The 23,688-nt window shown below is 52.4% G+C and overlaps 1 protein-coding gene across 1 annotated transcript in view; it reads right to left on the bottom strand.

Moving 5' to 3' along the window:
• The window catches only part of Cacna1i (calcium voltage-gated channel subunit alpha1 I), a 110,220-nt gene that overhangs the window by 68,987 nt on the left and 17,545 nt on the right, over positions 1 to 23,688 (bottom strand). Inside the window, exons 3-4 of the mRNA XM_021216262.2 lie at positions 7,958 to 8,069; positions 7,057 to 7,190 (exon numbers count right to left, since the gene is read on the bottom strand). Coding sequence (XP_021071921.1) covers positions 7,057 to 7,190; positions 7,958 to 8,069 — 246 coding nt within the window. The remainder of the gene's footprint in view (positions 1 to 7,056; positions 7,191 to 7,957; positions 8,070 to 23,688) is intronic.

The following is a 23,688-nucleotide window of genomic DNA, read 5'->3' as shown; positions in this document are numbered from 1 at the left end:
CCCAATAATGCATCTTCACTCTTCAACACCTCACCTACCAGGCAGGAAAGCAGGACCAGGAGCCTCCCCTTGTCCTCGACTCGGGACCTGCCATCAGAGAGAAGAGCTATAAAGCCCCAAAGTAATTTTGGTAAGTGACACAAGGCTCCTTGGGTCTCTTGACAACTCAGGATTTTCCCTGAACCACACACAATACAAACACAGACACACGGGAAGAAAGCTCCTCCACAGGTTTCTGGAGACCACTAATGGACAGTAAATGACCCTGTGGTCACTGAATCGAGCTAGGCCCCCTAGCAGGCAATGGCCTCTGTGGCACTTGTATGACCAGTGCCAACTTTAGATTCTTCAGCAGAGTACAGACCCTGCCCAGCCAGCTTGGACAGAGCTATGAAAGTAGCAACCAGGGACCACAGTTTCAACAAGGACACTGGCCACCAAGAATCCTCTCTTTTTCTGATCGGACTTGACCCCATAGGGTGGTTGCTCTTGGTTAGGTGAGCCAAAGTCGAATCTGTTTTCTGCTTCCTTTTGCCTTCCTGTAGCTAAAAGTAGCCGTGAGATTTGACTCTCGCCAAGAGCGTTAGGAAAGGAAGGGATTTGGTAAAGAAAACACACACACACACACACACACACACACATTGCTTTCTGACCCAAGTAGACCGGCAGGGCTGGCAGAGCCATCTCTCCGCCCTTCCATATGGCCTTCAATTCAGATATCCATAGCTCCAGCCACTGCCTCATGACCACGGAAGAAATGACTGGGAAAATCGCAAGGGTGTCTGTCAGCTCCTGCATGGCAGGAGTGATGATCTCCATCTCTCAGAGCTTCCTATGCCGGTCACAGGAGCGTCTCTCTGAGAGCATCGGACCACCACCACAGGATTCCTAGGTCCTACCATGCCTGATAGACCCGCATCCCTGGAGTGGGGCCCACCCATGAGGCTACCCCCATAACACTGCTGCTTTCTGAAGCATGGAGAGAGGTGAAGGTTGTGGCTGAAGGTCGAGGAGATCACCCATCCCAACTTGCATACTGCTGTATGCAAGGAGGGAACTATCCCCCTCCTTCAACCTGTCACACCCAGAATGCCCCCAAGAGCCTTTACCCAACGGGGATACGGCTTCTCTGTAGCCTGCAGTTAGAACACCGCCCCCCCCCCACTCCAAGTCTTTTTTTTTTTTTTTTTAAAGATTTATTTATTTATTACATGTAAGTACACTGTAGCTGTCTTCAGACACTCCAGAAGAGGGCGTCAGATCTTGTTACAGACGGTTGTGAGCCACCCTGTGGTTGCTGGGATTTGAACTCAGGACCTTTCTTTCAGAAGAGCAGTCGGGTGCTCTTAACCACGGAGCCACCTCTCCAGCCCCCGACGCATACAAGTCTTAAATACCACAGTATTTAAGGCAAAGATGCATACAGCAGTGGTACAGAGTAACTGGACGCTCAGATAAAGGGGTTTGTGACCTGACCCTCCCCACCAGCTCCTGAGGGAAGCTGGGATAATCTTCAGTTTGTGGGTGGGACATTAGGAAAAGAGGTCGCGCTTGCACCTCCTCTGGGAAGGACTTTTAGCAGCACGGCGCCCTCGTCTCTCGGACAGCAGCTCATTCCTGCACAGAGGCCCTCCCTGGGATGTCACAGTCCTCGGGTTTCAGGGTATTGATACCTGCTCCTTGTTCTCAGCCACCAAAGAGCCCACAGCCCTACGCAGGCCCCGTTCCCCCAAGGACCAACCAAGCCTTTAAGTTTCAACAGAGGCGTTTCATTCCCCGCTTGCTGCCAGCCCTGGTCACTTCACGCCTACGCACGGAGACAGGGATGGAATTTGGCATGGCGATGAATATTCAAGACCACAACTGAATATTTCACAACCCCCTAATGGACTAGGCAGAAGAGAGGTGCTTAAGTGAAAAGGGCGTAGGTAGGGTGGCTCGGCCACACCTGGAGAGCAATGGTGACTGCCTGCTCTGTCACAGGGAGGGAAATGAGGATGACAGGCCTCTCAGACCGGCCCAAGCAAAGCACAGGAAGCGACACAGAGAACGAACAGCTAGGTACTAGCCATGGGGCCAAGTTGGCTGTGTGAGTTTAAAGTCACCTGCTGTTCATCCCAAGGTGAGAGAGACCTGGCTTGGAGGGCAAACGTGACCAGGAGACTAGCTACTGGAGCCTGCACTGGGACGGTACTCTCCCATCTGCCTCAAAGCCATTGTGGGTGGAGGCTGGGATCCTGTCCTCCAGGCAAGAATAGACAGCTCGCTGGGAATCCAGCAAGTCACGCTGAAACCCCTGTCCTTGGACAAGGGGCAGGAGGGCCTGGGACATTCCACCCTGAAGGAGAAATGAAGCCGTCTCTAGGCTTCTGGGTGGCTGTGGAGGGTCTGTATATTAACCCCTCCCTGTGGCCTCTCCTCATGCAAGAAGCCCCAAACCTGTCTCCTAGCCTTATCTCTCAGCATCCACACATTCCACACTCCCTTAACTCCCCTTCCCCAGCCCGTGGTCCACAGACTGAGCCCTCCTCCTGAGATTCCACTGGCTCCCCTCTGCTGGACAGCTCCCAGCCCAGCTCTGGGTCTTGAGGGCCACTTAACCCCAACCTTTCATGGATACAGGCTCTTGTGGTACCCTGGTCCCTCTAGGCAGTATTGTGGAACCGCTGAGGTTGTATCTATGATATCTATTGTATTTTTGTTTTGTTTTGAATTGTTTCTATACTCTAAGCTCCATGACATCAGAAGAGAATTTGGCTCCATTATCTTCTGTCCCTGCTTCCCGGGTCAAAGCCTGGTGTGTACAAGCTCCTCAATAAATCCTGACTTCAGGCCAGGTGTGGTGGCGCATGCCTTTAATCCCAGCACTCGGGAGGCAGAGGCAGGCGGATTTCTGAGTTCGAGGCCAGCCTGGTCTACAAAGCGAGTTCCAGGACAGCCAGAGCTATACAGAGAAACCCTGTCTAGAAAAAAAAAAAAAAAAAAAATTAAAAAAAAAAAATCCTGACTCCAGGAATGAACAGTACTAACAGGTGGGAGCCACAGAACGACAAAGTTTAGCTCAGGAAAAGAACTTTCTAGCACTTTGTTCTGTTCTAATCCAAGACTGGCTGCCTGGCACGATAGTGAGCTCCCTGCGGGGGCAGCGTGCCGATGGGGCCTCTGATCTCAGTTCAGCACCACTGAGTTGGAGACAAAGCGCTGTGACCTCCAAGGAACCTTGCAACTCGGAGGTTCTGTGTCACCCTCTGTGGCTTGGGAGAGGCAGCCAGTAATTTGGGGAAGGGGTGGGGCGGGAAGAGAGAAAACATCCCTGGGATGTCAGGCCTGTTACTCTGGAAACAAGGTCTCTAGTACTGATGGGGCTTTGGAGGGTGGGCGGGCAGCTCTGGGGGTGGGAGTGGGAAGGCTGGGCTCTAACCCTCACCCTGTCCTCTCTACCACACCATGCCCAGGATAGCGAAGACCCCCAGAGACAAGGGTAGGTTTGGCTCTGCATCTAGTACAGGGCTAGACCTGTAGGTATTCATGACTCTGGGAGAAAGTCTCCCATGTAGCTAATGGATGGGCTACATCATCATCAAGGGTCCCGATGAGAGTGACAGTATGACCTTCTGCCCCCGAGCTACCCAGTTCATATAGTAAGGCTCTGGATATGGGCTCTCCATACCAGCCCTGTGCCAGCCTTCCCTGATACTGAGGGTCGTGTCCAGAAGAGCCTGCCACGGGACACTGGGTGCTATGTCCAGAAGAGCCTGCCACGGGACATTGGGTGCTGAGACTGGCAGTCTTCCCCTGCTCCAGCTTGGAGACCCGGGTGGGCCAGCAGACAGGAACAGAACAAGAAACAGAGCTGAGCTTGAGGTCTCGGGGGCAGGAGCGGGAGAGCCCTGAGGTGGGAAGGGTAGACCCGAAGAAATGGCATCCCTGAGACAAGTTAGGGGTGGGGGAAATGCCTGATGTGGCACGCACCAGGGAAGTCGGAGGCAAGCGAGCTCTGCATTCAGGGCCAGCCAAGGCTACACAGTGAGGCCCTGTTAGCACGAGCTAACAGACTTGCCCGGCAGTGTTTCGGTATCTAGGGGACAATCCTTTTGTTTGATTTACTCTTTCCTGTTAATTAAAAGGTGTAGACGCCGGCAAGTTGCACGCTAATTTGTAGATTCTTACCAGGCAGAGGCAGATGCCATTTTTGCCCAACAGGAAAGGCTTCTGGCCATCACCAACCTGTGGTGTCTTTACAGGAGGCCATCACCAGGCTGACACTCAACTCTAGTGGTCCCCCGGGCCCTCTTCTACACTTCTGAAAGCGCTGTGGCCAGGCAACCATCTCACCGGTCCCCCATTTAGCGTAATAACCAGCAGTGCACGGTCACTGTACACAAGGGCTACTTTTAATTCATACTTTTTGTTGTTTTTTTTTTTTTTAACTTGAAAATGACAGTGCTGATCTGAGGTTCCTTCCAGAATCAGGGACTTTAGGGAGGCATCATTAGTATTCCCAGAGAGAAGAGGGTGAACCTTGTATCCATAAAACACCAACAGGCACAAACTGTCCTAAAACCCAGAAAAACACAAGAGTGAGAAGGTGTCCTGGGGATGAGAACGGGAGAGGAGAGGACGGTTCTAGCAGAGACAGTAAAGAGAGAGAGGACCCTGCTGAGAGCCCGGGGTGACTCACAAAGCCAAGACTAGAAACTCCCTCCCGTTCCAGGTGAACCCAGGACAGATGCAGAGAGAGAGAGAGAGAGAGAGAGAGAGAGAGAGAGAGAGAGAGAGAGAGAGAGAGAGGAGAGCCAGTTGGTGGTGGTACATGCCTTTAATCCCAGCACTCGGGAGGCAGAGGCAGGCGGATTTCTGAGTTCGAGGCCAGCCTGGTCTACAAAGCGAGTTCCAGGACAGCCAGANAGAGAGGAGAGCCAGTTGGTGGTGGTACATGCCTTTAATCCCAGCACTTGGAAGGTAAAAGGCAAAGGTGGTTGGATGTCTGAGAGGTTGAGGCATGCGCGCACCCATGTACACGCACTTACACACGCATACAGAGAGAGAGAGAGAGAGAGAGAGAGAGAGAGAGAGAGAGAGAGAGAGAGGAGAGCCAGCTGACAGGAATCTGAGGAATCTGAGGAGGAGAGAGCAGGAGAATGAGCTGGAAAACCAAAGAAGAAGCTGGACAAATGCTCTGAGCCCACAGAGAGCTTGAAACTGGAGCTACAAGTTCTAGGCACCCCGGAGAAAATCCAAATTCTGGAGACAAGAAGGAAGACAGCCAGCTTCCAGGCTAGACAAAGCTGTCGGCTTCCAAGAAAAGGGAGCAGGGTGGTACCAGTCCCCTGTGGCCCCGTGTGAACAATCCACGTGGCACAATGTCACCGGTTCTAAAGGAGTAAAATCAGAGTCCTATGAAAGAGCAGACACACACTGTCCTTCCCATTCCAAGATCAAAGGGACGCGTTTGCACAGCCAAGATTTAAAAATGATACTCTCCAAAACCTTCTCTTTGAAACTCTACTTAAGGGTATTCTCCAGCCAGCCCGAAATGAGAACGGACCTGACAAAGGCGTCGACCTGGGACCCAAGAAACCATCTGAAATCCTCCTGCCTCCAGGCAGGGTCCAAATCCCTAGGGACAAGGGGGCTGGGAGCCTGAACAGCACCAGGAAGCAGAGCAAAAGGACAAACTGTCACGTTTCAGGACAGAGCCTGAGAGCTCAGCAGCCTCGGGGCCTTGGCGTATCTAGTTCCCTCTCGGCCACACTCAGGTGGCTTTGCTGCCTCTAATGGATGGCAGAATGCTCAAGCACAAACACAGACATGGGCTCCCCCACACACTGACGGGCACACACCCTTTCACGGCCACCGGGCGCCTTCTCTCTAACTCCTGCCCTGCTGGGCCATGGCTAGGCGTGGTTAGTGCCGATGTGTCTTTTACTTCCCGTGTGTTACCTCGTCAGGACAGAACTCAAGTCCCATGTCCCCAGTCTGGTTCCATCAGACTCTTTGGTTATATGCTCTCAGGCAAACACAGCATACTGACCAGAGCCCTGGTCCAAGTGTGGACAGACCCCACGCCACCTCTGCAGAGCTGCGGGACACTGTCCTAGACAGTGAGTCTTGTTTATGACCCAGGCTAGTCTTAAATTTCGGGGTGAACTGATCCTCCCTCCTAAAGCCATCTGGGCTTCCTTAGAGATGACCAGAAATGGGGCTTAAGTCTGACCTCCATTTCTGACATGCTGAGTGATCATGATGATGGTGATGGCCACGGTGGTGGTGGTGGTGGTGATGATGATAAGCTGATAGTAATGGTGGTGTGGTGATAATGATAATGGTGACAATGATGGTGGTGGTGGCATGGCAGTGATCATAATAATGATGATGGTGATGATGGCAATGATGATAATAACAATGATTATGGTGATGGTGACAGTGACAATGGTTATGGTGGTGACAATGACAGTGGTTATGGTTCGACAGTGACAAGGTTATGGTGATAACAGTGACAATGGTTATGATGATGGTGACAGTAACAATGGTTATGGTGGTGACAGTGACAATGGTTATGGTGATGACAGTGACAATGGTTATGGTGGTGACAGTGACAATGGTTATGGTGGTGACAGTGACAATGGTTATGGTGATGACAGTGACAATGGTTATGGTGATGGCAGTGACAATGATGGTAATGGGGGTGGTGGCAGTTCTGTAGCTGGTGATGACGACAGCAAACACTTCGTGATGCTCGTTTTGACCAGGGTGATGCCTTTACTTCTTTTTACAGATAGGGAAATGGAAGTTTCTCAAAGTTAACTGACTTTCCCAAAGGCGTGCAATTAATCAGCACAAAACACTCAGTCTAGGCTGCCCACCACACAAAAGATGCTTACAGTGGCCACTGGAAGGGACAGCTGTCAGTCTAGGACCATCTACAGGGGGCACTGTCCCTCGGGCCCCTGGTCAGAGGCCTCCATTCTCACACGGCATCACCACCATCTCCCAGAAGCCCCTGGGTTAGCTATACAGAAGCTGACACGCATCATAAACCAGGTCGTTCCCTACCCGGCCATGACAATGAAGAAATCCAGGCGGTTCCACGTGTCCCCGAGGTAGCACTTCTTGCCGAAAATGCCCAGGGCCACCATCTTAAGCACCATCTCCATGGCGAAGAAGATGAAGATGAAGTCGTCGAAGACCTGTGGGACAGGAAGACAGGACAGGGTGAGCGCTGGACAGGGTGAGCGCTGGAGCAAGAGTGGAAGTCAGAGCCACTGGGAGGTCAAAAATGGGACAAGAAGAGAGCCTCAGAGTCCCTTGTCCACTCAGCCTCTTCACAGAAGAGCCCAGGGCCCAGGGAAGAGGTGACATAGCCCAGGGTTCCACAGCCCATTCCACTCATGGCTTTAGCTCTGGCAACGACAAGGACCCCAGAGCTGAGCACCAGGCTCCCTCATGATCTCTCTCACAATGGCATACATGGGGTAGCCCACTTTACAGCTAAGAAAACAAGACCAGAGAAGCCAAGTAAGTCACTTGCCCTGGGTCACACAGCAACTCTGGGCCAGGATTAAAATGAAACTCGGTGAGGCTCCCAGGGACAGGCATCAAATATTCTACTTCTGTAAAATGGATGCGTCCCCAGAGCCCTACTCTGTGGTAATCTCACACCATGCCTACAACCATACAGATGCCATGCTGGGGCCCACCTAGGAGAATAACAGGAGAAACACAAGAGTCCACGGGGGAGGAGGTACCAGGGAGCCGAGGCTGGCTGTGGGCAGAGAAATGTAGCCACTGCCTTGGCTGTGTGAAAGGGATGGGATGAGGAGCCCCAGCTGGGAAAACAAAGATGGCCGTGGGGGCAGTTCGTCAGGAGAGCTGAGGGGCTGAGCTACAGTAGAGCCCTAACCTTGGAAGAGGTCACCTGGCCGGAAGAGAGGGAGGGGACAACTAAGAGGCTCACCTGCAGGATCTTGCAGCGGTCTGAGAGGCACTCCATGTCGTCACACGGCTGATACATGCCCAGGGTCACGCAGTTCAGCAGGATGACCAGCATGCTCACACACTCGAACCACGTGTACCGAGTCAAGGAAGAACTGGTGATGGCAGCGCCGCCGCCTGGGGCGCCACACTCCTGAATGTGACATCCCAGAAACAGACACGCAGACCATTTCTGCCCCCCATCCCCACCCCTGTAGACCTCTCAGTGGCCCAGGTCCAAGTTTTCAGAGACCATGCTGCTGGCCTGCCCTGCCACACAGGTGCGACCAATGCCACGTCCTGCAGGGAACCGAACCAAATCAAACTACAGAAGCATCCACTGGAGGATGCCACTTGGTCCCACCTGGGAAGGAGTGGCTCCCGGAAAGGTCCCCAGCCTCAACAGCTCTGATGCCGGCCTTCTCTTCTCCTCTTCCCATCCCTCTGTGGTGGCCTCATGCTTCCCATCCAAGGAATGGGTCTGTACTTCTGAGATCCCCCTGGACACGTTCTCCTGACCTGCCTATCTCTGTGGGGCTGTCACCCTCTGATCGCTGCTCCCAGATCAGCCCTACCCAGAGAGCTGGCCTCCCAGGTTCTGCCCCAGCAGAATCCTGCAGCCTGGAGCCAGGGCATCTAGATATCAGTCCTTCAGCCACAGGCCACCAGCAGGATAAGGGGATCCTACAGCCCAGACAGAAGAGAACTGCCTGCTCATATCCCCCAAACGGCCTCTCCTCTCTTATACCAGTCCTCAGGGCTAAGGAGATCTGTGCCCCTAAAAAAGTGCATCACAGTGAGGGAAAAAAAAAAAAAAAAAAAAAGCGAAACCACAAAACAGCATAAACGACTGAGGTCAGACTCGGGGGTGAACTGCCAGACAAAGGAGCCTGTCTGATGACTGACTCACTCCCTTCTAGTAGTTTCTCATCTACCAGGAAGGAGACTGACAGCCCCTGCCACCAGCTGTACCCACATTCCTGTCCCTGACTCCAGCGTTTGGCATCTGGGCACAGAGCTGCTAGGCGCTGTCAGAGCAGCCAGCCGTGCCAGAGACCAGGGCCTGCCTGTGAACTCAAGTTCCTGCAGCGACTGGCTCTGGGGTCTCAAGCAAGTTCACAGCAACCCCTCACTGGGGCCAAGGGGCCCCTCACAGGTCCACAGAGGCTGTCCCGACCCCTCTTCTCAGAGCTCCTGCTGTGACTCCCAGCTTCTCCTGGCATAAGTTCAGAAGCCCTCCGAAAAGCTAGCCAGCACCACCTACCCTCCTCTCCTCCCCCCCAGCCCCTCCAGCCTGCTCTTCCTGTCTGGTTTCAGGCAGTTCAGCCCCACAAGCCCCGCCCCCAGCTGCCCTCCAGCCTGACTCTCTCCCATCTAATGCCCACTTTTGAGCAGAGTGCCTGGGTCCCTAGGATCCACACACAGCTCAACTCCAACAAGAACAGCATGGAGATGCTCAACCAAGACTTGCTGAGTGAATACATGAGTTTCTCTCAAGGCCCCCCCATCCCCTGGCCACACCAGTTCAACCCCACCTCTGTGAAGCCACACCAGCCCACCACAGCCAGATGCCAACCATAACGGACTGGGACCCTCCTGCCTGCTAAGAGAACTGACCTAGTTTCCATGGCAACAGCCCCCTCTGCTCCCCAGACCCTGCTCACCTTGAAAGCTGACTTCAATGGCCTCCATCCCTGCCCTGCTCCTTCCTGTCCCTGGCCTGGCTGCCACTCTCCCGCCATAGCCTGTAATTAATTTCAGTCGCTGCCAGGCCCCCTTTGAGCCCTAGCCTTGCTCCAGCAGTAGCTGTGTCATTAATTAACTTTTTTGAAGTTCAAACGTTCTAATTACCAGCGAGCATCCCCGTTCCCCTTGATTCCCTGCCTCCCCCCATCCCCTACCTCCCTCTCATAGCCCAGTTTCTGCTGCCTCTGTCCTTCCTGGAGACCCAGGCCCAAGTGTCCCTGACGGGCCCATTCACAGGTGGGGGAAGTCAAGGCCCCTCTTTGGAGCATGTGGCTGGGATCTGTCTACATCAGGCCTGCTGGGTTCCTTGGCCAGTGTCCCCTCCCGGCCCTTGGTCTTGTGTCTCAATACTGCCCCTGCCTCCCTGGGGCTGCAGCTCTGGCTCCTGACTCTCCAGTGGGCCCTGTGTGATGTCAGCACTGAATCCTCCAGCTCCTTGATAAAACTAAATTCGATACAAAGCGGAACAGATTTAGATTACAGTACACACCTGCAATCCCAGCACTGGGGAGGCTGAGGTAGGAGGTTCCAGGCCAACCAGAACTACCCAGTAATAATACCTTGTCAGCGCAACTCAAACCAAAACAAGCAAAAGTGGGGTGGAGTCAGGGGTGCGGCTCAGTTGGCAGTGTTTCACTCGCATGCAATCCCAGAACCAAGTACCACAGAAAGCCAATTCTTACAGTCCCACCCAGCAGCACTCGGGAGGCAGAGGCAGGAGGATCGAGAGTTGAAAGTCCCAGGGCAGTGGCTTTAACCCTTGAATCCCAGCAGAGGCAGAAGGATCTCAGTTTAAGGCCAGCCTGGCCTACAGGAGGCTAGCCTGGTCTACAGGGGCTGCCAGGACTACACAAAGAAACCCTGTGTCAAAAAACCAGAGTGAGAGACATATGAAGACACCCTCACCTACACTATGAGTCTGAAGCCATTTCAGCCTGCATGAGGTCCTTCCCGTCCGATGGGAAATAGCCAGTTGCTGAGGCAACCCAACAGGTACAACTATGCCTGTCTTTTCTCATCCCCAAACTAGTTTGTCCCCTCCAGATTAATCTCTGCATGTCTCTCTCCTGCTCCAAAGGCCTTCCATGCTTCTCCATCACCCCTCAGCCTGACGCCCAAGGCCACGGGCATCTGATCTCAGTGAGTTCACTGCCTGAAGCTCCTGCTTGCCCTGGCACACACTAAGCTATGTGCAAGCATACCCCCTCCATGGCTTTACCTTCCCTCCGAGGCAAACCCTTCCTACCCCTCACAACCTCACTCGCGTGCCACCCATTCAAAAGCTTTCACCTTCCGCCTGCCCCTCTCAGGCTGGTGCCCAGCCTTCCACCCACCCGGTCTAGCACATACCACAATGATGAACTTGGCAGCCACTATAACTGCTTCATGCCAGGCACCCTAGGGACATGACCTTAACTGTCGCCACCATCCTTCAGAGAGAGAGAGAGAGGAAGAAGTGGGTCTGGAGAGCCACCATGACTTCTACAAAGTCACAGTGCCTCTCAGGCTGAGCAACTCCAAAGTACCAGCTGCTTTCTCTATAGCTCAGCCACCCTGAACGTGGCACAGAGGCCCTGCAGGCAGAGCAGATCCAGCCCCTGGGTCCCTCAGCTCCTGCTGGCCTCAGGCACAAGGGGAAATCCCAGATGGCAGGACCTGGGTCCCATCCAAGAGTTCCAAGGCTCAGAAGTCAAGCCAGCATGGCACTGCTGCCCATGGCTCCTGACACATTCCCGCTGGCTCAGGGATGAAAGGCCCCAGGCATCCTGGAAGATAAACCAGGCCATGCATGCAGCGAAGGTAGGAGCTGTCAGAGCCTTGGGCAGCTTGGTGGCCTAGTCCAATACCCGCTTTCCCACCTCATATGCACCAAGAAGCTTAGAGTTCAAACAGGCCGGGCTGAGTTCTGGGAAAATGGAAGGGAAGATGGAGATCCCCAAGAAGGTAGATGGGGAAGTCTGGTAATAAAACAGGTGGTGTCTGAACATTGTCTCAACAAGAAAATAGAGTGAGTGATATCTCCTCGTTGCCCCTCACAGCCAGAAACAGCCCTGGACTGGAGTTTAAGGATGTGCAACTGAGGGCTAGAGAGATGGCTCGGCGGTTAAGAGCATGGACTGCTCTTCCAGAGGTTCTGAGTTCAATTCCCAGCAACCACTTGGTGACTCACAACCATCAGCAACGGAGATCCGATGCCCTCTTCTGGTGTGTCTGATGACAGCGACAGTGTACTCACATACGTGAAATAAATAAATCAATCTTAAAAAAAAAAAAAAAAAAAAAAAGGGATGTGCAACCGAGACCCAACCACTTGCCTTCTTGGTCTGGAAGATTCTCAGTTCTGTAGGGGTCAAAGCAGAGCAGCCCCCTCTAATCCTGACACAGCATGGGATCCACGGCCCCACTGCATGATGGGTAACAGGAACAGAGACTTAGCCAAGGACAGGGAGAGGCCAGAATAGAGACAATACTCATAACACCCTGACCGTTGGGGATCCCTGAGTCAGACAGCTTCCAGCCTCTCCAGGCACTACCTGCCGCCCTGAACAGCCCCAGAATGGTGACCGCCCTGAGGAACCTGCAGGGCCCATCAGTGTCCATCCGATCAATGCACTTGCTTTAGTAGCAAAGCTGGCTTTTCAGCAGGCTCGAGAGAAGACACTCAAGCAAGCACCCTCGTGGGTAGCAGGGACCTTCCAACACCTCAACCCCACCACCAGCCAGACGGGGGGGGGGGCATCCTCCTGAATCCTGGACCCCTCGGGGCTTTCCCATCCAGCTCCCATTGCTTCCCCAAGTCCTCCAGGCCTCACAGAGGGATTAATGAGCACCTACGGAGTGCCTGCTGTATACCAGGTGTCTTGTGAATACCCACCGATTACAAACACTTCCCAGGTGACGGAGAGTATCTGCCAATGAGCTTTCTAACCAAACATCAAGCCGAGAGTGCCTGTGACCCTGCTCTCTGGAGGTAGAGGCAGAATGTGAGTTTGAGGCCAGCCTGGCCTTCAAACGTCCTACCTTAAACAAAACTGGAATGTCACCACCACGGGCAGTAAGGGTCTAGGAGGTCCCAGCTGTGCAGAGCCAGCACAAGAGGCTCAGTAGGAGGAGCCTGACAACAAGGCCAGGTTCCCTCACACACAGGTGTTCTCTCTCATTGCCTGCTATGGCCTCCAGTGGAGGCTCAAGGTGTCTTTACAAGCCCTTTGAGTGGCAGCTGCGGTCTCAACTTACAGCCTTTCAAAGAGGCTCAGCCTGGCTGGGTGTCATGGAACTTCAGCCACTTCATTGCTAAGGAGCCTACAGCAGGGGGTGGGGTCACTAGTGAGAAGCCTGAACTACAGAGACCCTGTCTCAGAAACAAAGACAGGAAAAGAAGCCTACGGAAGCCCAAGCTTGGGACAAAGTACCTGGAATCTCTGGCAGATACTGCTGCTGCCGCCATTGGACAGAGAAGGGAACTGAGGCAGCCAGCACGGTGGCGAGTGACATGGCAGAATCTGTACCACCACTTGCTGGTTCCTGGTCCTGTGTTCTCAACCACCCCGTGGCCACCCTGGGCTCAGCACCTCAGATCTGGGGCTCCCGGATGTTGAGTGTGTAAGGGACCCTGCTTTGCCCTTTGTGACTGGCAGCCTCAGGAGAGAAAGCCAAGGCTGTGTTTGCCACCTCAGCCATAAAAGATCAAGCTGAATCAATAGGCAACTCCACAGCCTGGCATTGAGGCCTGAGGAGGCCAGAACGTGGTGGGTCAGGGTGGGTGGACTCAGAAACTCCACCATCACACAAACAAACACACACACACACACACCTGCCGGGCCCAGGCAGAAGAGTGACCGGGTAGAGGGACAGTGCCACTCTCCCAAGCAGGTCTGGCAGGGCAACCTCCTCTCATAGAGCTGCCAGAGGCCTGCATGGTTACCATGGCGACCACCACCCTCCTTCCTGCATTGCTGATGAGAGACTTCTGTACTTGGGATGGGGAGGGGGGGAGTTGGGGAGGGGAAGCTGAGGAGGGACGACAGGCTAGGCGGGGGTGGCCACACGTTTGTTTTTATTTTTGTCAAATCTGAAATCTATCCATTTCCCAGAGTTCTTCTATTCAGTTGTCTAAATATGTCAAGTGGAAGAAGGCAGCTGGGGCCAAGTCCTCCATGATGCCGAGCAGGCACAGCAGACAGTCTCCCTGTCTAGGTCTCGGTCTGTCTCCAGGACAGCGGAGAGCTCGGGCCCCCAGCACCTCAGATCTTGAGCCAATTCCATTTCCCTGAAGCCAGGTCACCAAGCATCTCTGGAGCGCCTGGCTGCTGTGTACCTCACATGTATATCAGTGTACTGAGGTAAAGAAAGTTCACTTCATTCCCTGGAGGTCCCCAGAGTGTAGACCTGTTCCACAGTGGCTGCCATGTTTGAATGCCTAAAATTAAAGACTATTCATTCATACATTCATTCATTCATTCATTCATCTATTAATCTCTTCAACTAATCTTTATGGGCAACAGTCACCCCAAAGAGTTGTTTAATAATGTCTACTGCAGTTGGACACAGGCTCAGGCTTGGGAGGCAAGCAGTGACATCCAGGGACATTGCACAGGACAGTTCCTGTCACAAAGAAACAGTCAGCCCTAACTGTCAACAACGTCAAGGCTGAGAATTTTCTTTGGATACTTCTGCGGCGGCATACTACACAAACAGGAAAAAGAATGAGCAACTAATATGCACAAGAGGATGGAGGGATCTCTGCTGGGTGAGAAAGACAAACACTCTGAGATCATGTGAGCCCCAGTCTATAAAGTTCAAAAGGAGGCAAGGGGGCGCAGAACGGCAGTGAGGCGGGGAAATCTCGGCAGGTGAAGAGGATCTGGTCACCTCCAAAGACTGAGACAGTCTCAATCCCAGTGGTGGCCACAGGAGACAAGTGGTGGGGAACTGCCTAGACCCTGTAGCGTGTGAGCTCACCTGTCAACAGCAAACAAACCAGAAGCTGGGCAAGGGGCACACACGGCTGCAATCCTAGCACTCAGGAAGCTGAGGCAGGAGGATCTCGAAGAAAAAAAAAAGAAAAAGAAAAAGAAAAGAAAAAAAAGGAAAAGAAAAGAAAAAAGGAGAAAAAGGAAGGAAGGGAGAAAAAAGGACAATTTCTCCAAGGGGGGGGGAAAAAAAAAACATTTAAACAGCAGCTGGGGCTGGAGAGAAGGCTCCGTTAAGAGGCTGTACTTCCAGAGGACCTGGGTTCTGTTCCCAGATCCCACGTGGAAGCTCACAGTAACTGGAGTCCTAGGGGATCCAATGCCCTCTTCTGGCCTATGTGGCTATCAAGTACAAATGTGGTACATAGACATAAATGCAGATGTACACTCATATACACAAAATAAAAATAAATGAACCTTAAACAAATGGGGGCTGGGGTTCAGGCGGTAGAGTGATGGCCTAGCATACTCAAAGTCCTGGAGTTTATCAGCAGCATAGACCCCTGCAGTCCCAGCAGGAGGAGGACCACAAGGAAGCTCGTCATTGACGACATAGTGAGTTCGAGGCCAGGCAGGATATATAAAACCGTCATTCAAAAATAAATGAAGAAAACACAGGAGCTTCACACTGGGGCACTCGCTGGGTCTAGCATCCAATGAGATTTTCCCAGCAGCCCTTGCACCTCTGCTCAGTGACTTCTAGGCAGTCCCAGCGAAGGAAGGGACCAGCTAGGATTGGCTCTATGCAATCCCTCTTCTGGTTGTGTTTGTAGATCTGCTGTGCCTAACCATCCCCACTGTGCCCCAGGGTGATGGGCACACTCACTTTCCAGCCACAGAAGAGATCTAGAAACTGTACAACTGGCCCAGCAGTACAAATGGCACAGCAGTTGAGCTGGTGCAGAAAGCTGCTCCAAGAAGCCAACTGACATGCAGGCTGCCGGTTCCACTCAGCTTGCATGTCCCCAGTGACAGGAAGTGTCCTGAAGGGCACAGCCACGCCTGGTTGACTCTGCATATAAGCCCTGAAGTCCCTTAAGATAATGACAAGTTGGCTCTATCCTCTTCTCTCTCTATTGGCCTCCCTCCCTTCCCATCCCCGACCCCCTCTCAGAGTCCCCACCAATGAAAATGCAGTGGATGTGTCCAGTCCCTGATTCCCATATGCCCAGCAAGCAATGATGCGTGGCACAGTCAGTCGTGGGGAGACAGTGAGCAAAGATATGTGTCTGGAAGAGAACCCAGGATCCGTGGCCCACAGGAGAGAGGCTCTGCAAGAAGACTTGCAGGATATGCCACTTGGCTACTAGGGAAGAAAGGGTGGGGCAGACACCAGGGCCACAGCTGCGCGGAGACAAACATGGCTTCAGAAGCCCACCTCGAAGAAACTGCACCTACAGAGTAGGAGACTTCACTGTGACGTTCACATCTGCTAGTGTCCACTAGCTCTAATGACCAGACTTGGGTGCCTCATCCCAGCCACCCTGAGCTCCTATGACAGAACAAGGATGGTCATCTCATCCTTCAAGCTTGGAAGTCTTCCCTGGGACAGCCACCCAGGATGTTGGCAGCGGCTTTGAGGACACACCATGGAAGCTGGGGAGGGGTGGGTCGACAACGCAGTTTCCCATCCTGAACACCCATCTCTTCTCTTTTTTCACATCTACTACATCCATGGCTCATTATTCTTGCAACAGTTCTCTGCTAAGGCCTCCCTCTGTGCCTGGTGCTTAGAAACCAAGATGAAGGACACTTGGTCCCTGATGCCAGAGACCCAGTAGAGACAGAGGAAGGCAATGTTGCTCCTCCTCCAATGACCTGTTCTTTACCGTGTCTGCCCCAGAACACAAGCCTGTTCATATTCACCTGTTTGTCCCCACAGCAATACACACATACACACACATACACACACACATATGTACATATACACACACATACACACACATATATACACACATACACATATATAGACACACATACACATAAATACATACACATACATAGACACACATATACACACAAACATACATATACACACACATATACATACATATATACACATACACAGACATACATATATTTACATGCATACACATATATAACACACATACACACATACATACACACATATACACATACACACACATATAAACACATATACACACATACACATGCATACATACACATACATACATATACATGCATACATACATACACATGCACACACACACACACACACACACACACACACACATGGTATGCTCACAACCACCTCTCCCTTGCTCCCAGTCAATAGCACTGGGCCTGACCAACCCTACTCCTTTGAAAACACAAGTTTTTTATCTTTTCTGTCTTAAACACAGAAATAATGGATTTTTCTTTTATTTGTTTATTCGTATGTGTGTGGCATGGCCTATGTGTGGAGTCAGAGGACAACCTATAGGAATCCATTCCCTCCTTCCACCAGTGTGGGTCCTAAGGATTGCACTTAGGTCCCCAGGCTTAGCAGCAACTACCTTGTAGGTCACACCATCTCACCAGCCCAGAATAGTTTGCTTTTGTTATTACTGTGTGGTGATGGTGGTTCTTTTGTTTTGGTTTTGGTTGGTTGGTTTTCAGGTTTCAAAACAGGCTTTTTCTGTGCAGCAGCCCTGGCTGTCCTAGAACTCTCTTTGTATACCAGGCTGGCCTCAAACTCAGAGATCCGCCTGCCTCTGCCTCCCAAGTGCTGAAATTAAAAGTGTGCACCTCCACACCCAGTCCTAAGAACAGTTTTTAACGTAAACTTTCTAAAAACTTGGGAATAGAAAGTGAACCTGTTATACTAAAATAATTATCAAAAATATCAAGATATGGGTACAGATATATAGATATATGGGCATAGATTGTAATAGGGTCTTACATGTTAGGCCAGGCTTGCCCCACACTTTTAACAGTTTTTGTTTTGTTTTCTGATTTTTGTTTTTGTTCCTGGGACAAGATCTCTGTCTCCACCTGCCTCTGCCTCCTGAGTGTTGGGATTAAAGGCGCCTAGCTCCTGGCCCCAAGCTTGAAATCCTCCTGCCTCAGCACACCAAGGACTAGATTGAAGGTATGAACCGCCATACCAAGCAAAAGATGTTTATTGATTAAATACACATGTTCTATTATCAACACAATAAGTAGCAAGGCCCACTGGTAGGTCGGAGATTAGGTGTCAGCCTGTCACCATGAAGAATGTGCCTGCTAACCCAAGAGTCCTGCAGTGTCCCCAGTGTGACAGGAAACACTGACAACTCTTCTCCCAGGTGACAGGAACCATTGCTGTGCAGGGTGCGTGGGTGGAGTAGAGGGGGCAGTTCCATTGTGTGTTTTATTTAATCTTCACTGAAATGCTAAATTTCAGCCACAGGTCCATGAAACTCCATTTGTCCCTAAAAGAGCTCACTAGCCCTCTGTTCCAGGAACCCCCCCAAGTCAGAGGAGTCACCCCAAATCCCCAGTCTGGTCCTCCCACTTCCTGGACTCTAATCTTCCAATACTGGGTCTTCTCAGGTACCAGCCCTGAGCCCTGTGTCTCCTCTCCCTGACCCCAGTGCTGACAGCCTGGGATCGAGTCCAAGGTTATCCCAAGACTGTACTCATTCTCAGCCAAGCAAGAACCCCAGATTCTGCCCCAAAGATCTCTGTCAACCCCAAGTTCATCACACAGGAAGGAGGACGTGTCATACTCTCTCCTCTGTGCACATCACATTCCTTTGTCTCTCTGCCTTTCCACCAGCCTTAAAGCCTCTGAAACCTCCTTCCACCACAGGGGCCTGACCACAGCCCTCCGAGCCCCCTTCCACGTTAGTGACCCTGGAGATATGTCCATTACATCACCAGAACCATGCTCCCCTCCCACTCCTCACACCCCACTTAGGAGTCTCTGGGTAGCCCCCTCCTTCAGCCTGGCCTTCTAAAATGCATTGTCCACCTAAGGCCCAGCAGCTATTCCAAAACCACAATCTTGGATGCCTTACCCCACACCACCTTCAGTCTCTGCTTCTCAGTCCTCAGCACTTGGCTGGGTATCCAGGGTCATTTGTCTTTACCACTGTCCATACCACCTCTACTACCTCACCCTGCCTGCCAAGAGGCACTCCATCAAAAGCCTCCCCACACAGCTGCCCTGTGCATCAATGTGGGTCCAGGCCTGGAAAAGGAGCATGCATCAACAGAATATGGAGCTTGAACACAAGAAGTTCTCTAGCTAGCAGAAGGAAAGTAATACATTGCCTATCAAAGACTCTGAAAAGGGTCTGTGAGGAGAATAACTGTCCCAACACAGGCTTGTCTTGGCACTGAGCAGGTGTCTGGAGACATTAAAAATGGTGACAGGTGTGGCCAACTAGCATTCACCAGATATGAACCTTCAGATGAGTAGAAGACCTGAAGCAAGTGTGGGTAGGTGGAAGGGAGGGGCCTCCTCATGGAGGAAACATGAGAGACGGGTAGAAGGTTAAGTAGAAGCATCTCTTTAGATGCTGCACTCATGTGAGAGGCTGGGGGAACCTGGGGGGACAGCAGGTGAATGGATGGAGAGATGGAAGACAGGTAAGCGAATGGGTGGGTGGATGAACGAATGGATGATGGATAGACAAATGAAGAGATGGACCTGTGGTTGGATGAGTATATGAATATATGGATGGTGGGTGGGTGGGTGAATGGAAGGATGGGTGAGTGGGTAGATAAATGGGTAGATATGTGAGTGAGGAAATTAATCATGACAAATGCGTAGGCAGATGGATAATAGGTAGGTAGGTGGGTGGGTGGATGGGTGGGTAGATGGGTGGGTGGATGGATGGGTGGATGGGTGGATGGGTGGACGGGTGGACAGATGGAAAGATGGGTGAATAGATGAGTAGTTGGGTGAGTGGTTGAATGGACAGATGATGAATTAGTGGGTAGGTGTGTAGACAGAGGACAGATGGACATGGAGGACAGATGAACAGGTGAGTCCCTGGAAGGTGCTTAACATGTGACATTGCAGGCAATGGCAGTTCCACCAAAAAATGAGGCCTGGTGGTATAGGAAACCCTTTGCTTGGGACTCAGCTTAGTCGTCCCACCTATATGAGACCCATCACCAGGCTCTGCCAGACCCAGTTCACTGTCCCCAGTGATCTGGGGACAGGCAGTTCTCCAAATGGGCTGTTGTATGCATGGGAGGAGGTGTGACTCCAGACATTGTCAAATGTCCCCTGTGGGCAAAATTGGCCTGAGAGCAACCTCCAGCTCCCAATTGTATGGGTTGGGGAAACTGGTGCCCAGAGAAAGAGTTATTTGCTCTCAGGGTCACCATACTTGCACCCTGCAGAAAACAGAAATGACCTGTAGGAGAGACAATCAGGTTTCATCACCACCAGTGATCCCGGTAGGTCTAGGAACCTTTCCCACTGCAGCTTCATCCCTACACAAACACCAAGCCCAGAGAGGGTAAGGCGTCCTCCCAGTACCACACAGTACCACACAGTACCACACAGCTCCTAGCCATCACAACTGCGCTGCAAAAGACAGGTTGCCCCCTCAGCAACTTGCAGGGGGATTAGCAGAAAGACATTCTGACTGATTAAAAAGACTATTGATTCCTCACTGAAAGAAAACAAATGGAGCCATTTGTCTCCCAATAGAATCCTGAGGGTCTGAGGGAGACGGCAGGTCAGGATCAGCTTGGCGGGCTCCCGACAGAACCTAAGAGCAAACTAGAATCCAATCACCTTTAAGTCCCCAGCCAGTCCACAGCACGTTCATGTGTGCCTCCCCTTGTCACCTCCTGTCACCCTCACCCCCAGGCTGGGTGGTTCTACATAGCAGCAGCATCCCAGCCTCCTCCTGCTCCACACAGTGAGGCTCTGCTGGGCTCCTAAGTCAGGAGGAGCTGACCTCATGATCTCAGCCCTGTGGCCCCAGGATTCCTCTTCCCACATCTCCCTTTATTCTGCTTCAAACAGGCTGGGACTCGGTTGCCTCTTACATGTGACCAGCAGCTCTGTAGACACCCTGAGTGCCTGGACTTGCCTGGTAGCCACGGGGCAGCTCCATTCCGAGCCAGCAAGTTCCAACTCTCACGGGATGATGCAGTCAAACAATGTCGCTGCAGGAAGCTCCTGGCAGGCTGCAGGCTCTGTTTCTCCCTCAGAAGCCCTCCACACACATGCCAGGGCACATGCACATGTGTGCATGCACACACATATAAAAATCCATCAACTAATAATTAAAAGAAAGACGAGGAAAAGTGGGCATGCCCGTGGTCCATCCCTGGTGGTCACATGTCACACGCCCACCCCGCCTTCCAGTGGGACAAGCACGGCCCTGCCCTGGTATGTCAGACCTTGCTCTCCAGCTCCTACCCCACAAATCCTCTATCAGGAACATACTCCTTCATCGGTTCGGAAAACTCCTACTCATGTAGCAAGACCCAGTGGGAAAAACCCCTTCCTGCAGTTAAGCCGCACCAGGACTCTATCACAAGGAGCCTTGACACCAGCAGTTCTCAAGTCACAGATCTCTCTCCAACATAGAGGCTGCCCAGTGGGGCCAAGGTCTCCCTAGCCTGGTCAGGCTCCTCTAAGAGGTTCTTGGGACCCTGATGACCACCAGTTGGAGTGCAGCCTCCACTCCGGCCTCCAGTTGCATCTTGGGGGATGGTACTTGACTCTGACTTTTATCTCTGAGAAAAACAACTTTCTCCACACCAGATGGAGGAAACGGACAATTTCCCTGGCATGTGTTGCTCCTCCCGGCAGTACCCGCCACCGTCTGGACTGTCCCATTAGGCCAGGACTGGAGGAGGAGGGGACAGCTCCCTTTAGGGAGCCCCTCCTACTCAGAAGGAGCTGAGCCAGGAAGCCAGGACAGAGGGTCCATAGTGCTGAGTCCTAACTAAGCAGCCTGCTTGTACTATATAATATGTTATAATATATAGTATATAATAATTATACATAAGGGGTTCCAACTCTTCACATTCAACAGGTAGCCTTGAGAAAATCACACTCTCTCCTAGGTCTCCATCCCACCCTGTGCCCCAGCTAATGGACATAGAGTTAGCACACTCCCTACACACACACACACACACACACACACACACACACACACACACTATGCTCTCTCTTACCCTGGGGCAGCAGACTTCCCACCTGTGTCCCCTGGGTTCCTGAGCCCATCACCATAGACCAGTACCCAGCTAGCCAGCTGCCGCAGGCCCTGCTAGCTCTCCCAGCCCCTTCAGGATGTGTACAGCAATACTCAGCACTCAGCGGTTTGCCCAGGGTTGGCCCTGGAACTCTCATACCATCCCCACCAGGTTCCACCACAGCCCCATTACACAGGCACACAAGCATAGGCTCGGCAAGAGAAGGGTGGGTCTTACCCAAGGCCACTCAGGCATCGAGCCAAGCTCAGGTCTCCCTTCAGCCAGACACCAAGATGCAGACACCGTGGCGTCACCTCGGAGTCACCTGTGCCCAACACCAGCACCAAAGGCTGCAGCAATCCCCACCATCCCCCCCCACCCTCTAGACACTGAAACACACTCTAGGATCTGTCACTTGTCACCAGGGTCCCCAGGCACCTTCTTCTGGCAGGTCTCATGGTTCTCACTCCTAGAGCTACAACATGCCCCGAGACACCTGGCACTCAGTGGCTGACCTGGGCCCCATCGTTCCCATACTCTACGGATAAATGCTCTTGAGTCTCTCTCTCTCATAAGCAGCATAAGCCTCGAGGGGGCTGTACTGTGACCACAGCAAAACCTGCCCCATTCCTACCCAGAGATGGGCCAGCTCAACCAGGGCAAAAATCAGAGTCGGCCACTGGCCACTTCATCAGCCCCAGAAGGAAGAGATCAAATGGTCTCAGAGGGAGGGGACTTATCCGAGGTCACCTAGCAATGGTGGTGTCTGCCTGAACGTAAGTAAAAAAGAGGCCGTCTCTGCCTCTCCTTCCCCACCATGCTTGCTCTCCTCAGTGCTAGCCATCACTGGCCCAGGAGCACACAGGAAGGGGAGGGGCCTCCAGTCTCAGTGGGATACCCAGCTAGCCACAGCCAGAACATTTCTGAGGGTATACACCAGGAACCTGGGCATCTTCGATCTACCCTACTGCCTGGAACTGCCAAGCAAACTTCTGGCCCCCAAGGCAGGGTGTGGAGGACTTGGGTTCAGGCAGTTCTTTATCCAGAGTTCTGGATAAAACTGGGGGGCGGGACGTGCAGGGGTAACAGAAGTGGCGGGTTCGTGCCAGTTTTGCTGCATATTGGCTATGTAACCTGACTGGATAAAAGTAACTCAACTTCTCCGGAGCCTCATTGTCCTCATCTGTAAAATGGGTTTATGAAGACACCTGCCTCCAAGGATGACTAGAATGGCTAAAGGCAATGGTGCACATGGAACCCTCCAGCCAGCCAATGGCATATGGATATCCACTGCAGGTCTGGCAGGACCTCTAATCCTCTGTCATGGTCCTGTCACAGAGATGAAAATGTGGGTCTCCAGAATAGACAATGAAGGTGAGCAGAAGCAATCACTTATCCCCAAGAGGGGCTTTGAAAGTCCAGTGGGGGTAAAATAGGGGCACCCCCTATTTGACATGGCTTGGGGAAGGGGGGGGGCAGGTGGCAGACGCCATGGTCAATTAATGTCTGCCCTGCCATTAGCTGGGCCAAGAGCAGCCAGACTCACACTGATTCGTGTGAATCATGGAGACTGAATCAGATTTTCCCTGGGAACAATGTCCTCTGAAGGTGTGATGTTCCATCTAAAGGACCTGCCTGTCGCCTGGCATCTTACTGAGTCTCCTGCAGGCAAAGTGTTCACAGAGCTGTGCGTGCACACATGAGAGCCCGTTCACCCCGAGACTCTCAACATCAGCCCTTCCCATCTGTGACATGCCACTGCTACATCCCCCCTCCCCTCTGACTCTGGCCTTCAGTAGTGAAGGGGACACTACCCACAGGGGAACCGAAGGGGTTATGACAC

The sequence above is a fragment of the Mus pahari genome, chromosome 17, assembly GCF_900095145.1.
Source record: "Mus pahari chromosome 17, PAHARI_EIJ_v1.1, whole genome shotgun sequence".
NCBI lineage: Eukaryota > Metazoa > Chordata > Mammalia > Rodentia > Muridae > Mus > Mus pahari.
This window is presented reverse-complemented; position numbering and strand designations above follow the sequence as displayed.